This window comes from Oncorhynchus mykiss, chromosome 17 (genome assembly GCF_057628025.1).
Source record: "Oncorhynchus mykiss isolate SJ-2025 chromosome 17, ASM5762802v1, whole genome shotgun sequence".
Taxonomy (NCBI): Eukaryota; Metazoa; Chordata; class Actinopteri; order Salmoniformes; family Salmonidae; genus Oncorhynchus; species Oncorhynchus mykiss.
In genome coordinates this window covers 15299031-15315711 of record NC_143038.1, presented here as the reverse complement: position 1 = coordinate 15315711, position 16681 = coordinate 15299031, and the positions used below count along the sequence as shown (strand labels likewise).

Sequence of the window (16681 nt, the reverse complement as noted above, 5' to 3'; positions counted from 1 at the left end):
CTGCCATCACCCTTTAGGTGACATTACATTTTCTGGCCTATCCAGACAAAACATTGATTATGTCTTCCTCTGAGTGAGTGAGCCCAGGGCTGCGTTCACTGCGTTTTTACTCTCTCGAACGTTCAATTGAATGGAAACGGTGCTGTACCAAAGATAGTCTATTTTATTAACAAGATAGTCGATTGACCGCTCTATCAATGGAAATACATGATCTCAAAGATGGAATGCAGGCGGGAGGAGGCAAGATTAGGTGGGACTATTCTAGCCAATGTGAGGGCAGATACGCATGTGAACAACAGGACAGAGAGATAGATAGAGCACTCATCTTTGTAGCTGTGCCATTATAGTGTCTGTGACAGAATGGGTAGTGCCAATGAGGCACTACCCATTTTAAATTATTCCGTTTTCTTCTTCTTCATTGGATGATTGCTCCCAACTCATAGGTTGACTACTATTGAAATCCTCAACCCTCAATAGGGAAATGTGCCGTTCAATACAAACCGTTCCGCCACGTAGAAAACATTCAAGCGAATTGAACCCACCTCAGCTTGGGAGACGGCAAATGTAAGATATTCTAAACCAGATTTAGAGCTCTCAACATGAAAATAAATGAAATAATTTAATAGAACTGGATGAGGACCCCTTTCTCTTGGTCACAGACAGATGAAATAACTTTGTGTTTAAAGCTGAAGTTGTATCAAGTGTGCACACATTTGAATGGTGTCTCTGCGCTGCTCAGTGGACGTTTAGGAGAAAATCCTCTGTTGACACTTAAATAAAATAGTGCCAATAGTAAACAATCACTAAGTATGATCATATATATTTTACAATTACAAGAAATCTAAAATGTTATAGTATGTCATCTATAATTTGATTGTAATTATATTTCGAAAGCATTTGTCATTTCAAGCCCTATTGCCCCACTTTTGTTAGATTGTATTTGTACTAAGTACTTGAGTCCTCAAAAGTGAGTACACTTCACAAACTTACTAAGCAATGCTCTGTCTCTTCAGCAGTTTCTCAAAACATTGAGTTGTCTATTTGATTATCTAACATCCAAACATAATCCAAAATGTAATCACCCTCAGTAAATGTAATCACCCTCAGTAGTTTAGGATACATGGTAGATTCAGCACCCGAGCCGCCGCCGTGAAAGAGGCCCACCCGGACCCTCCCCTTTAGATTAGGTTTTTGCGGCCGGAGTCCGCACCTTTGTGGGGAGGTACTGTCACGCCCTGACCTTAGTATTCTTTGTTTTCTTTATTATTTTGGTTAGGTCAGGGTGTGACATGGGTGATATGTGTGTTTTTGTCTCATTCTAGGGTGTTTGTACTGTCTAGGGGTTTTTGTAGATTTATGGGGTTGTTTTCATCTAGGTGTTTATGTTGGTCTATGGTTGCCTAGATTGGTTCTCTATTAGAGGCAGGTGTTTATTGTTGTCTTTGATTGTGAACCATATTTAGGCAGCCATCTTCTTTGGGTATTTCGTGGGTTATTGTCTATGTTATGTTGCACGTTAGCACATTGTGTATATAGCGGTCACATTCGTCTTATTCGTTTTGTTGTTTTTGTTTAAGTGTTCTTCGTGTTCTTCATTAAATAAAGAAGAATGTATTCTAACCACGCTGCGCTTTGGTCTACTCCATACGACGATGTGACAGAATAACCCACCAACAATGGACCAAGCAGCGTGGTAACGGACAGCAGCAGCAATCAAAGGACTTCTGGACTTGGGAGGAGATTCTGGATGGCAAAGGACCCTGGGCACAGCCAGGGGAATATCGCCGTCCCAAAGCAGAGCTGGAGGCAGCGAAAGCAGAGAGGCGCCAGTATGAGGAGGCAGCATGGCGGCGCGGCTGGAAGCCCGAGTGGCAGCCCCAAAAATGTATTGGGGGTGGGCACACGGGGAGTGTGGCGAAGTCAGGTAGGAGACCTGCGCCAGCTCCCCGTGCTTACCGTGGAGAGAGAGGGTGTTGTACCGGGCAGGCACCGTGTTATGCGGTGGCGCGCACGGTGTCCCCGGTGCGTGTGGATAGCCCGGAGCGGTACATTCCAGCTCCTCGTATCGGCCGGGCTAGAGTGAGCATCGAGCCAGGTGCCATGAAGCCGGCTCTACGCATCTGGTCTCCAGTGCGTCTCCTCGGGCTGGTATACATGGCACCAGCCTTACGCATGGTGTCCCCAGTTCGCCTGCACAGCCCAGTGCGGGCTATTCCACCTCGCATCACTGGCCTGGCTACGGGGAGCATTCAACCAGGTAAGGTTAGGCAGGCTCGGTGCTCCAGATCTCCAGTGCGCCTTCTCGGTCCGGTCTATCCGGTGCCATCTCCACGCACCAGCCATCCGGTGGCAGCCCCCAGTACCGGGCTTCCTGTGCGTCACCAGAGCCCAGTTCTCCCTGTTCCTCCTCCCCGCACTCGCCCTGAGGTCCGTGTCCTCGGCCCAGTACCACCAGTGCCGGCACCACGCACCAGGCCTACAGTGCGCCTTGTCTGTCCTGAGCCGCTAGAGTCTCCCGTCTGTCCTGAGCCGCTAGAGTCTCCCATCTGTCCTGAGCCGCTAGAGTCTCCCGTCTGTCCTGAGCCGCTAGAGTCTCCCGTCTGTCCTGAGCCGCTAGAGTCTCCCATCTGTCCTGAGCCGCTAGAGTCTCCCGTCTGTCCTGAGCCGCTAGAGTCTCCCATCTGTCCTGAGCCGCTAGAGTCTCCCGTCTGTCCTGAGCCATCAGAGCCGCCAGTCTGTCCTGAGCCGTCAGTCAGCCAGGAGCTGCCAGAGCCGTCAGCCCTTCAGGAGCTGCCAGAGCTGTCAGCCAGCCAGCAGCTGCCAGAGCAGTCAGCTAGCCAGGAGCTGCCTGAGCCGTCAGTCAGTCAGGAGCTGCCCCTCAGTCCGGAGCTGCCCCTCAGTCCGGAGCTGCCCCTCAGTCCGGAGCTGCCCCTCAGTCCTGAGCTACTTCTCAGTCCTGAGCTACCCTTCAGTCCTGAGCTGCCCCTCAGTCCTGAGCTGCCCCTCAGTCCTGAGCTACCCTTCAGTCCGGAGCTGCCCCTCAGTCCGGAGCTGCCCCTCAGTCCGGAGCTGCCCCTCAGTCCAGTGGGGTCCTTTAGTAGGGTTGCCAGTCCTAGGTTGGCGGCGAGGATCGCCATTCCTAGGAGGCCACAAAAGCGGACTAAGACTATGGTGGAGTGGGGTCCACGTCCAGCACCCGATCCGCCGCCGTGAAAGAGCCCCACCCGGACCCTCCCCTTTAGATTATGTTTTTGCGGCCGGAGTCCGCACCTTTGTGGGGGGATACTGTCACGCCCTGACCTTAGTATTCTTTGTTTTCTTTATTATTTTGGTTAGGTCAGGGTGTGACATGGGTGATATGTGTGTTTTTGTCTCATTCTAGGGTGTTTGTACTGTCTAGGGGTTTTTGTAGATTTATGGGGTTGTTTTCATCTAGGTGTTAATGTTGGTCTATGTTTGCCTAGATTGGTTCTCTATTAGAGGCAGGTGTTTATCGTTGTCTCTGATTGTGAACCATATTTAGGCAGCCATCTTCTTTGTGTATTTCGTGGGTTATTGTCTATGTTATGTTGCATGTTAGCACATTGTGTATATAGCGTTCACATTCGTCTTATTCATTTTGTTGTTTTTGTTTAAGTGTTCTTCATTAAGTAAAGAATAATGTATTCTAACCACGCTGCGCTTTGGTCTACTCCATACGACGATCGTGACACCTTTCAATACCTTTCATTACCTAACCTGTATAACGACACAGAACCTTTTTCTAAAATGTTTTATGAGTTGTAAGGGACCAGTGGCAGCAAAATAGCCCCATAATATCAAAGACCCACCACCATATTTTACTGTAAGTATGGGGTTATTTTCTGCTTATGCATTCTCATTTCGATGCCAAACCCATCATTGATGTGGGTGGCCAGAGAGCTCCATTTTCATGTCATCTGTCCAAAGCACCGGTTCCAATCCAAGTGCCAATGCCATTTAGGAAACTCCAGGTGTTTACATTTGTTGGATGATATGAAAATAGAGTTCTTTGGCTACAACCGGAAGGTTGCAAGTTCAAACCCCCGAGCTGACAAGGTACAAATCTGTCGTTCTGCCCCTGAACAGGCAGTTAACCCACTGTTCCTAGGCCGTCATTGAAAATAAGAATTTGTTCTTAACTGACTTGCCTTGTTAAATAAAGGTAAAATTTTAAAAAACTCACTCCAGTGGTGGGTTTGGCATTGAAATGAGAATGCCTAAGCAGATAATAACCCCATACCTACTGTAAAATATAGCGGTGGATCTTTGATGTTATGCAAGTGGATCTTCCAGCAAGACAATAACCCCAAGCACACATCAAAATCCACAAAGAAATTATTAATTAGCCACAAAAGCCTATGGACTTGAAACCCATTGAAAACCTGTGGTTTTAATTGAAGAGAGCTGTCCATCAGCACATGTAACAGTATAATTTTAGACCGTCCCCTCGCCCATACCCGGGCGCGAACTAGGGACCTTCTGCACACATCAACAGTCACCCTCGAAGCATCGTTACCCATCGCTCCACAAAAGCCGCGGCCCTTGCAGAGCAAGGGGAACTACTACTTCAAGGTCTCAGAGCAAGTGACGTCACTGATTGAAACGCTATTTAGCGCCCACGCTAACTAAGCTAGCCGTTTCACATCCGTTACACACAGACGAAGGATACCAAGGATCTGGAAGGATTATGTATGGAGAAATGGTCTAAGATCCCTCCCAGTGTGTTGGAAAGAGGCTCAGTGCTGTTATCCTAGCAAGTTGTGGTATTGAAAGGTATCGAAAACAGGGGTGTTAATCATGTTTACCCCTTATTTAGATTTTTAAAAATATCAATTGTTAAAATCTTTTTCTCTGAGCAATTGTGTTAGTATAAAATAATATGTAAAAAAAAATGTTGCATACAATATAGCTGAGTACTGGAATTATTTATTTTCTACAGTAATTGTTGCTCGTCTTTATCAAGGGTGCCAATAATTTCGGGCCCCACTGTACCGCCATAATATATATTCCCATAATTAAAGCACATGCTTATATCATTATAACACATATTCTATGGAAAATATTACAAACTGGACCATAAAAACCTTTATAGAGATGATGGAAACTAACTCTCATGAAGAGGAACTTATTCTTTCATAACAGTTTAAAAACAGGATCTAGGTTTACTATGATCCTTATATAACACCACCCACATCAGAATTATCAGAAGGCTTGATACAGCAAAGAGGAAGCCTAAAAAATATAAACCATTACATTGCTTTCATTTTCCCCTCACATCGAGGCAGGACCATTCAAACCCAGGCAATGACTTTATGTCGTTTTGCAGCGCTACATTATTCTGCTATCTTCACAAGGTATTTATTAGAGGTTTATTTTTTTTACTCAAGCAACTTTTCACATTTACAATTGTGTCACGGTCGTCATAAAGAGGAGACCAAGGCGCAGCTTGGTAAGCGAACATGCTTATTTAAAAGAACGAACACTGAACAATATGAAGCAATATGGCTAGTGAAGAAATATGGCTAGTGCAGAACAGGCAACTAAACATAGAATAACAACCCACAAACTATCCAAGGAATATGGCTACCTAAATATGGTCCCCAATCAGAGACAACGATAAACAGCTGCCTCTGATTGAGAACTAATCTAGGCAACCATAGACATATAAACATCTAGATTAGAAAAAACCCTAGACATACAAAAAACCCTAGACAATCAAAAACTACACAAACCACCCTCGTCACACCAAAATAATAAAGAAAACATAGATAACTAAGGTCAGGGCGTGACAAATTGACAGAGAATGTAGCTATAAATACTAACTGTGTGTGCGTGTGCGTGTGTGTGTGTTTGTGTGTGTGTGCAGGATGCAGGTGAAACTCATACTAATGGCATTGTGTGCAGTGGTGTCCTCTTTCAAACAACCACTGAGCACTGAGCTGGATGGCATCTGGGAGGAGTGGAAAACCCAACACAGCAAACAGTATTCCAAGGTTACTTAGAGCCTACGGCAAACACAGTATGCCAATCATATGATCATACTAACTTTCACTTAAAGAGGCAATATGCAGAAATCGCTCCACGGTTTCCTGGTTGCTAAAATTCTATTAGTTTGCCCAATGACAGAGTATTACAGATCTATAACACACAGTTCTATGTGAATTTGGTAGCACATAATGTTCTGAGAACCATATGTTTCTTAGAGCTTAGTGAAAGTGTGGTTGTCCTATGGTTATTTTACATACAACCTTTCCACAATGTTCTGGGAATGGTGCAGGATAGTTGCTTGGCTTTGAAACATTCACGGCACATTTAAAGAACTAACAAATTAACTTCATTTTCATTTCATTACCTTGACAGAAAGTTTCCTAAAAGTTCAAACATGGTTACATTTAATTGAATGCTAGGAATGTTTTCCAACTGGTTTGACATTGGGAAAGTTCTCAAATAGTTTAGAGAAGGTTAATATAGGCAATTTGAAATTATTTATACTGTACTTTTGATACTTAAGTATATTTAAAACCAAATACTTTTAGGATTTTACTCAAGTAGTATTTTACTGGGTGACTTTCACTTGAGTCATTTTCTATTAACGTCTTATGGCTGCAGGGGCAGTATTGAGTAGCTTGGATGAAAGGTGTCCAGAGGTGCCCAGAGTAAATGGCCTGCTCCTCAGTCCTAGTTGCTAATATATGCATATTATTATTAGTATTGGATATAAAACACTCTGAAGTTTCTAAAACTGTTTGAATGATGTCTGTGAATATAACAGAACTCATAAGGCAGGCAAACACCTGAGAAGAAATCCAAACAGGAAGTGAAAAATCTGAGGTTGGTCGATTTTCAACCCAGGCCCTATTGAACTCAAAATGGGATATGGATGAAGTTGCACTTCCTAGGGCTTCCATTAGCTGTCAACCGTCTTTAGTTGAATGAGGCTTCTACTGTGTTGTGGGGCTGAATAAGAGCTGAATGAGTCAGGTTACTGGCAGAGAACCATTTCCTGGTCACGCGTATTTCACATGATATAGACCTGCGCTCCATGGCTTCCTCGAGACAAGGAATTCTCTGGTTGGAACTTAATTGAAGATTTATGATAACAACACCCTAAAGATTGATTCTATACTTAGTTTGAAAGGTTTCTTCGACCTGTAATATAACTTTTTGAAGTTTATGTCCGAAGTTTGCTGGACCTGCACGAGCGTTTGGATATGTGTACCTAACGCCCTAACAAAAGGAGCTACTTGGACATAAATAATGGACATTATCGAACAAATCAATTATTTATTGTGGAACTAGGATTCCTGGGAGTGCATTCTGATGAAGATCATCAAAGGTAAGGGAATATTTATAATGTGATTTCTGGTTTCGGTTGACTCCAACATGGCGGAAAATGTTATTTATTTTCTAAGCGCCGTCTCAGATTATTGCAAGGTTTGCTTTTTCCGTAAAGTTTTTTGGAAATCTGACATAGCGGTTGCATTAAGAAGAGGTATATCTATAATTCCATGTGTATAACTTCTATAATCATCTACATTTATGATCAGTATTTCTGTTGAACCAATGTGGCTATACAAAATCACTGGATGTTTTTGGAACTAGTGAAAGTAACGCGCCAATGTAAACTCAGATTTTTTTATATAAATATGAACTTTATCAAACAAAACATACATGTATTGTGTAACATGAAGTCCTATGAGTATCATCTGATGAAGATCATCAAATGTTAGTGATTAATTTTATTTGTGCTACTTGTGCTTTTTGTGACTCCTCTCTTTGGCTGGAAAAATGGCTGTGTTTTTTTGTGGCTTGGTGGTGACCTAACATAATCGTTTGTGGTGCTTTCGCTGTAAAGCCTATTTGAAATCGGACACTGTGGTGGGATTAACAACAAGATTACCTTTAAAAGGTATAAAATACATATATGTTTGAGGAATTTTAATTATGAGATTTCTGTTGTTTTAAATTTGGCGCCCTGCACTTTCACTGGCTGTTGTCACATCATCCCGTTAACGAGATTGCAGCCCTAAGAAGTTTTAAGGTATCTTTACTTTTACTCAAGTATGAAATGTAGGTACTTTTTCCACCACTGCTCCATGCACAGAGAGGACACATGGACATGAATTTGCTTAGGCATTAATTGTGCAAACACATTAATTATTTATTGAGGCTCGGCATCAGTGTGATTCAAACCTATGATTTCGAGTCTCTAACCATGGAATTAGTCCACTGCGCCACCAGGATGGAGCAAGAATGCCATGTTTTTTTTAGTTCATACAAAGCTGTTCATTTTAGTCTGTTCAAACAGACTGTATTTCAAAGGAAACAAGCACTCATTAACATCAGGTGTGGCCAATTAGTAGCCCTGGCCAACACACCGAAAACACTTAACAAGATAGAGGATAGAGAGTTTTGTTGACGCTGAGAAAGGAATGTATATGTTTTTAAATAACATTCTTGGAAAGTTCTTTGAACGTTACTGCAGTTGTCTTGTGGTGTTTATGGAACATTTTCTTAATGTTCTGAGAACATGAGGAAATCTGCAGAAAATGTTTTGCTGAAGTACTGAAATTCCCACAGAACAAAGTTTTTTCTTAACGTTCTCTGAACAATTTGAGAACATTACTTTTAATAGAACCATGAGAAAAACGGTAGGAAACGTTATGCTGAAGCACTGAAACTCCCACAGAAGAACGTTGTTTCTTAACGTTCTCGGAACAACTTGAGAAAATTACTTTAAATAGAGCCATGAGGAAACCTGTAGGAAACATTATGCTGAAGTACTGAAATTCCTACAGAAGAACGTTAATTCGTAAGCAAACCAGGAACACAATTTTATTTTTTATTTTATTTAGGATAGCCAGGGGCACACTCCAACACTCAGACATAATTTACAAACTAAGCATTTGTGTTTAGTGAGTCCGCCAGACCAGAGGCAATAGGGATGACCAGTGATGTTCTCTTGATAAGTGCATGAATTTAAACATGTTCCTGTCCTGATAGCCATTCAAAATGTAATGAGTAAAAAGTACATTATTTTCTTTAGGAATGTAGTGAAGTAAAAGTAAAAGTTGTCAAAAATAGTAAAGTAAAGTGCAGATACCATTAAAAACTACTTAAGTAGTACTTAAAAGTATTTTACTTGCGTACTTTATACCACTGGCTTGGAGTTCAAAACAGGTAACCCAAACAAAGCTAGTGTTATTAAAAGTGTTATTCAAACATTCAGTCAAAGTTTTAAGGAAATTATTAAATAACTTACATTTTGTTCAAAACATTCAAAACATTTTGAGAATGTTCTCAAAACGTTATTAAATTACCTTCAAATAACCTAGAATTTCCATTCTCAGAAAGTTAATAAAACCTCCCAGGAAAACTTTCAGGGAACCATTGTAAAATGTTCTCAGAACCTCTCTGCAACCAATAAATTAACATTCCCAGAACAGGCTAAATGTTCACTTCTGTTCTCAGAATATTAAAAAAAAGTTCCGTTTTACCGGTCAGGAAACGTATGCCTTCATTCCCAGAACCAATGGGAAACCATAAATGTACGTTCCCACAACTACCAAAGAACCAAGTGTGCTAGCTGGGTGAAAATGTGACTTAAGTGGAAGTTAAGGATGTGTGTATCACCCTTGTGTTAAGATTTTCCCCATAGAGATTAATCGTGACATCAATAACTTTGACTTGTCTTTCTCAGGTGGATGAGGGCTTCAGAAGGATGATCTGGGAGACAAACCAAGGCCTCATCTGTCAACACAACCTGGAGGCAGAAATGGACAAGCACACCTTCACTCTGGGAATGAACAAGTTTGGAGACATGGTAAGACAACCCACAATTGTAATTGGACCAGCAATTGCATGAGCATGAAACATGAATTTAAGAAATATAAATAGGAAAGAGAGCAGCTTTTACAGGTTGTTGTATTATGTCTCAGATAAAGGGGAAGTTCAGTATTTTACAACTTAATATTAAAGAGGAGCCGATCCAAATAAATAACTTCTCTGGTTGAAAAAGGCCTATGTGGCATCAATAATAGTCAGAAACATATATTCTAGTGCCAAAATTGATTAAAATGTGTAAGTAGGATAACTTTGTCAGAAAGTCAGTATTTCCAAAACTGAGTTTGTAAGATTTAACGCAACTTGAAATGTTATCACTACAGGGGTATATAGTAGGCCTACCTGTTTCTCCCATTGAAGACATAAGATTTCACACAACATATATGGCTAGGTAATATTGTGGGAAATACTGTATATGCTGCATTGTAGATACACAATGAATGACACTCCCTGCCCCCATTTGTCCAGACCACAGATGCAGATATATATATATACACAATCATTGTTTTAACATAAAAAAAATAAAAAATAAATTTATTTTTTATTTTTTTATTTGAAATATATTTAATACATTTCTAGAATTAAAGTTGTCCTGACTAAAAAGGCAGATTTTCTTTTTTGCCGGCCAATTCTAATATTCTTTTGTTAATTCTGTGTTCCAGACAAATAAAGAGTACAATGCTTTGCTGACTGTTAAGTCCACTTAAGTCTAAATTTCCTTTAGTCTCCCATTGACATCATGCATGACTAAGTAAACATTTGGCTTAACTGGAAGTTAGAATTCTCCCCTTCATTTTTCTGGTTGTACAGATTGACACTGATATAGAAAGGATTAAAGGAGTGGGTAGTCTAGGTGCCACTTATTAGACATGGATAGAAATGGATGAAAAGCCACTTTCTCTGCATTTAGAAAGGTGAGAAAACTGTTGAGGTAGTCGCCTGATATGATGTGTAGGGACAGAAGTTTTTCCTGAGAACTTTACCAGGAAAAACATGCCACCTTACTTCTAGGGGATAACTTCAAAGCACAATAGGGGAAATAAAACTTTATTTTATCCAGGGGCGTTGTGGACTTTGCTATGCATTTACTTCTAGGCAATAACTTCAAAGCAAAAGAGTAGATATGACAACTATTTTATTTGATCTAGGGGTCTTGTGGATCTTGCTATGCATTTGCTGCAGTCGGAGCCCTGGAGGGCCAGTTGTTCAAGCAGACAGGCACACTGTTGCCTCTGAGTGAGCAGAACCTGGTAGACTGCAGTGGAGACTATCACAATAATGGCTGTGACGGTGGCTTGGCCATGAGGTGTTTTAGTTACATCTCAGATCATGGGATTATGTCGGAGAGGAAATATCCTTACACTGCAGAGGTACAATACAATATGTTACCATTAGGGTTGCAAAATTTTGGTAACTTTCCCCCAAATTCTCAGGTTTTCCAGAAATCCCAGTTGGAAGATTCTTGGAATCAGGAGGGTGTCATGCCCTGACCTTAGTTATCTTAGTTTTCTTTATTATTTGGTTAGGTCAGGGTGTGACAGAGGGAATAACCATGAAACCAGGAATCCTCCAACTGATATTTCTGTAAAAAGTGGGAATTTTGTAAAGAACATAGATGAGTGAAAAGCTCACTGTAAAGCTTGAGATTGTCATAATAAACTGTTTTCAGGTGGGCCCTTGTGAATACCAGAATGCAACAAAGGAAGCCTGGTGCAAGGGCTTCAACAGAGTTCCTTCTCTGGATGAAAAAGTGTTTCGAGACACTTTGTATGAGGTTGGCCCTATCGCTGTGTCTGTGAACGCCACACATCCCTCCTTCAAGTTCTACAAAGATGGTGAGCTCGGTGTCACCTATGATTGGATTTTTTTTTTAAATTTAACATTTATTTAACCAGGCAAGTTGGAAAGGTTTTCTTCCTCCGAAGAGGTGTAGCAGGGATCGGACCAAAACGCAGCGTGGTTAGGGTTAAACATATTTAATCAAGACGAATACCGGGAAAAACACGACAAATATACAAAACAATAAATGTGCAAACCGAAACAGTCCTGTGTGGTGAAACAAACACAGACACGGAAACAACCACCCACAAATCCCAACACAAAACAGGCTACCTAAATATGGTTCCCAATCAGAGACAATGACTAACACCTGCCTCTGATTGAGAACCATATCAGGCCAAACATAGAAATAGACAAACCAGACACACAACATAGAATGCCCACCCAGCTCACATCCTGACCAACACTAAAACAAGGAAAACACACAAGAACAATGGTCAGAACGTGACACAAGTCAGTTAAGAACAAATTCTTATTTACAATGACAGCCAGCAGGGAACAGTGAGTTAACTGCCTTGTTCAGGGGCCAAATGACAGATTTTTACCTTGTCAGCTTGGGGATTTGATCTAGCAACCTTTCGGTTACTGGCCTAATGCTCCAACCACTAGGCTACCTGCCGCCCCAAGTATACATGAATATAACTTATAAATGCCTCATGAGCTAGTTCAACTGTCGTAACCCAATTTTTTGTTTTGCTCCAATGTTTGTAAACAATGTACTCTAAGTGTAACAAACACTGTATGGCCTCTAAACATGGTAAAAACTATCATTTTGATGTTGTTATTGGTCAGTCCTTACATCCATTGCTCTGTCTATGAATTTGAGAATGGTTACATTTCTCCAGGCCTAAAACTGAGCTTTTAAGGTATGTATTATATCACGCTGTATTCTCTCTCTCTCGCTCTCTCGCTCTCTCGCTCTCTCAAGTATTATCAATAGGGACTTGCTTCATAAAGTACTGTAGGTCCAATGTATCCTCCGGTAGACTCATTTCACAGGTAGTGTGTGTGTGCGTGCATTTGCATGTTAGGGACTTGCGTCATGCATGCCTGTAGTAGTTGTAAACGAGACAATTCCTAAATACAACTAGGACGGCTTGGATTGAATTCCAGTCAGCCATTTGACTCTCATAGTCTGCCAACAGATGGCAGAATTGTCCAGCAGTTGTGCTTTGTCCAGCAGTTGTGCACTGTATCGCAGTGCAAGAGGTGTTACTACAGTCCCTGTTTCAAATCCAGGCTGTATCACATCTGGCCGTGATTGGGAGTCCCACAGGGCAGCGCAGATTTGGCCCAGCGTTGTCAAGGTTTGGTTGGGGTAGGCCCTCATTGTAAATAAGAATTTATTCTTGACTGACTTATCTAGTTAACCCTTGTGTAGTCTTTACATTCTGTATACTCCCCTTGTTCTAAAGGGTCAAAAATGACCTGCCTTCACTAAACCCCTAAAACAAGCAGCTAAATGTAATTTTAAACCCCAAATCTATTTTGCATGAAGAAACAACCTGTCATTCATCACAACCTTTGTGAATATCTGGGTTTTCCCTCTTCACAATGCAAAACGACTGCATTTCATCAGTGGACACCACTCGTTTTTATTACAGCACACCTATCATAATTGTTTTCTTGAATAAAGTAGAGGTTTATTATTATTAAAGCTAAAGGTACTGCATAGATGTAAACATATTTTAGCAAGAAATAGCACTTGTATAGCCTAAGAAAGTAGCTGAAATGTGCAGAAAGTATTTTTTAATGCATTTTATTGAAGGGAAACAATAACAGTCTTGAACTCTTTTGGCAACATAGTGATATATTCTTATATTGAGGAATTGAGGAATTCAACTACAAAATACTAGTCTTCTCCCATTTTTGTAACCATTGCCCCACCCACAAGGTGTATAAACAACAACAATAAATAAGAATAAAATAAGATAATAGATACAAAACAAAAACATGAAGAACATAAATCAATCAACTCTAATTAGCACATGTAGGACAGTATGCAAGTGTGTGTGCATGGACTTTGCAGATGTATATCTCACATGTGCAGCACTTTGGGGGGAATAATTGGCATCTCCTCCTCTTGCCTGCCCCAGCTGCAGCCTCAGGTGGATCAGGACAAGATTCAGCCCCCCTGAACAGCTTTCACAAGCGCTGCATAGGCTGCTGTGTGGGGGAGGCGCTCCCTTCTTTGAATGTATGGGGTTACAAGTGCCTTTCCCAGCTGCCCCAGGAACACTTTTTGTTCCGCTTCTCAGGCATCCAAGTAGGGTTGACCTTGTTCCTTATCATGAATTGTATGAGGACACATCAATGATGTAATGGAAGATGACCAGGGGCCAGTGGGCAGTCATCCTTCTGCAGCTGTAAGTTCCAATCACCTTGTCCAGGTTGTACACGCCTCCTTTGTTGTGCTTGTAGTCCAGGATGATGGCTGGTTTCCTGTCTTCACGATCACTGATCTCAGCTGTTTTGTGCAGTGTGCTCAGGAGGACCACATTCTTGTTCCTCTTTGGAAGATAAGAAACTAGAGTGGTGGTGGGGGTGAAGGCAAACTTTGATGAGAAGGCCTCTCTCCCTCTTGTTGCAAGGAGTCCAGGGGAGAGCTCAGGCTTGTTCTTTCTAACTGTGCCAACAATGGTGATCTTCCTCTTCAGGAGCTGCTGGCTGAGTTCATAAGAGGTGAAAAATTGTCACACGTGACATGCCCCCTCAGTCCATCTGTCACATCAAGCACAACCCGCATCCCATGGTTCTTCTCTGGGCCTCCATTGCTCAGCTTCCCAGTGTAGACTTGCATCTTCCAAGCATAGCTGGATTGTGCGTCACAGGCCACCCATATCTTGATGCCATACTTTGCTGGCTTGCTGGGCATATACTGCCGGAAAGGACAGCGACCTTTTGACAAAAGAGATTAATATCAGTAATTAGTATCAGTGTCACAGAAAACAATCACATAAATCAATGATATTACAGCAATACATAATAAAATTAACAGTGAAAATCACTTACATTGCACATATGAAAATACAAATGAATGGAACCAGTTGCTCATTCACTGTTACTTCAGGCCCAGGGTTGTAGAGGTATGGCAGACGCTCCACCCACTTCTCCCAGACCTCTCTTATGGCCGCCAGTTTGTCTTTCACACTTCTTGCAGGTCTTGACTCATGGTTATCAAATCGTAGCATTCTTGAGAAAGTGTGAAAGACTTTCAATGGCATCGTGGCACGGAAAATCCACTCTCTGCATCCCAGAGACTACATGTAGCTTCGCCTCGGGACCTACAGACACCCGCTAAGATTAGCAGCCCTATGCAGGCTCGCAGGTCAATCTCATCCATCCTTTTCCAGTTGTCTCCATATTTACGGAACCCCTCCAAATTTGTCATCTCCAGGATGATTTTTTCGATGGCTGGTGTGATGAACATGTAGAACGTTGAGGCGATGGACTGGGCATGGGCAACTGCATGTCTTGTGGGCCATGGGGTCATCCTTATGACATTTTGTGCTGCCATCCTGCCCTGGTTGTCATATGGTGACAAGGACCATGTTATTTTGCTGTTCTTTAGCAAAAATGTTTCTCTTTCAGCTTGGGGGATTTCTTCTTCATCTGAAGATGATGCATTGTGCTCTGGGTTGTACTCTTCCCCATATTCTTCTTCAGATACCTCCTTCTCTTCTAAATCATTGTTCTCTTGTTCCTCCTGGACATCTGAAGAAATCTGATCTATGACCTGTTGGGCACTGAAACATGCACTAAATTGTGCACCGCCCTATGGGACTCCCAATCACAGCCAGTTGTGATACAGCCTGGAATTGAACCAGGGTCTGTAGTGACACCTCTAGCACTGAGATCTAGTGATATGACAGCAGCTCCACTCAGGAGCCCGGGAGTCTCTATGAGCTTCAATATGAGGTTCTAAACCTAGTGTAACCGATGTGAAATGGCTAGCTAGTTAGCGGCGGTGTGCGCTAATAGCGTTTCAATCGGTGACGTCACTCGCTCTGAGACCTTGAAGAAGTGGTTCCCCTTGCTCTGCAAGGGCCGTGGCTTTTGTGGAGAGATGGGTAACGATGCTTCGAGGGTGGCTGTTGTCTGTGTGCAGAGGGTCCCTGGTTCGAGCCCAGATAGGGGCGAGGAGAGGGACAGAAGCTATACTGTTACACTAGCATGAAAGTGAATCCTTGTGGCAGTAGCTGAGCCAATGGCAAGTTGAGCAAATTGAAGTGTTTTCTTCCCAGGCGTAATACAAAGCATTATGGTTGGGATATGAGGCCTGGCCTATGTTAAAAGTGCTTAAAAAGGGGTTAAGCCTGTTCTAAAAGATGCATACATTTATTCAAAGACAAAAAAGCAATTGTGATTGTGTTTAATGGTCTTTGGGAAAGAAGGATTGAAATGGTTTTTAAAAAGTTGTGGTAATATTTCATTCAGTACAAACATTTTTGGTGGCTTAACTTACCCTGTCCCCTGGGGCAACTTACCCCATACCAGTGGTATGTTGTGCCAAGATAATTTTTTTTTTGGACAAGCTATATATTCAAAACTGATTATTTCCAGGGATAAACAACATCCTGAAATATACAGTGGGGCAAAAAAGTATTTAGTCAGCCACCAATTGTGCAAGTTCTCCCACTTAAATGATGAGAGGCCTGTAATTTTCATCATAGGTACACTTCAACTATGACAGACAAAATGAGAAGAAAAAAAATCTAGAAAATCACAATGTAGGATTTTTTATTAATTAATTTGCAAATTATGGTGGAAAATAAGTATTTGGTCAATAACAAAAGTTTATCTCAATACGTTGTTATATACCCTTTGTTGGCAATGATAGAGGTAAAATGTTTTCTGTTTCCATATGGAAGTGCTGTAAATGTTTTATGAAGACTATGTGTAAAGTGGAGCCCTTGGGTTGTGTCCCAAATGCCAACTATTCCCATTTTAGTGTACTATTTTCGACTAGGTCCCATAC

At 41.8% G+C, this 16681-nt stretch overlaps 1 protein-coding gene across 1 annotated transcript; it reads left to right on the top strand.

The window, feature by feature from the left end:
• Positions 1–5891: 5891 nt before the first annotated feature.
• LOC110493171 (procathepsin L-like) lies at positions 5892–15431 on the top strand. Its single transcript, XM_090206562.1, has 5 exons — positions 5892–6014; positions 9722–9844; positions 11013–11234; positions 11534–11708; positions 15424–15431. Exons 1-5 carry the CDS (start codon positions 5910–5912, stop codon positions 15429–15431), a joined length of 633 nt encoding a protein of 210 aa, XP_090062688.1. The 5' UTR covers positions 5892–5909.
• Positions 15432–16681: the final 1250 nt, after the last annotated feature.

Excerpts from the sequence above, each read along its gene's own strand:
- LOC110493171 (XM_090206562.1), top strand. The coding sequence starts at position 5,910 with ATGGCATTGTGTGCAGTGGTGTCCTCTTTCAAACAACCACTGAGCACT. Across the intron at positions 9,845-11,012 it reads TGAACAAGTTTGGAGACATG|GGGTCTTGTGGATCTTGCTA; the intron begins GTAAGACAACCC and ends TATTTGATCTAG. Across the intron at positions 11,235-11,533 it reads AATATCCTTACACTGCAGAG|GTGGGCCCTTGTGAATACCA; the intron begins GTACAATACAAT and ends AACTGTTTTCAG.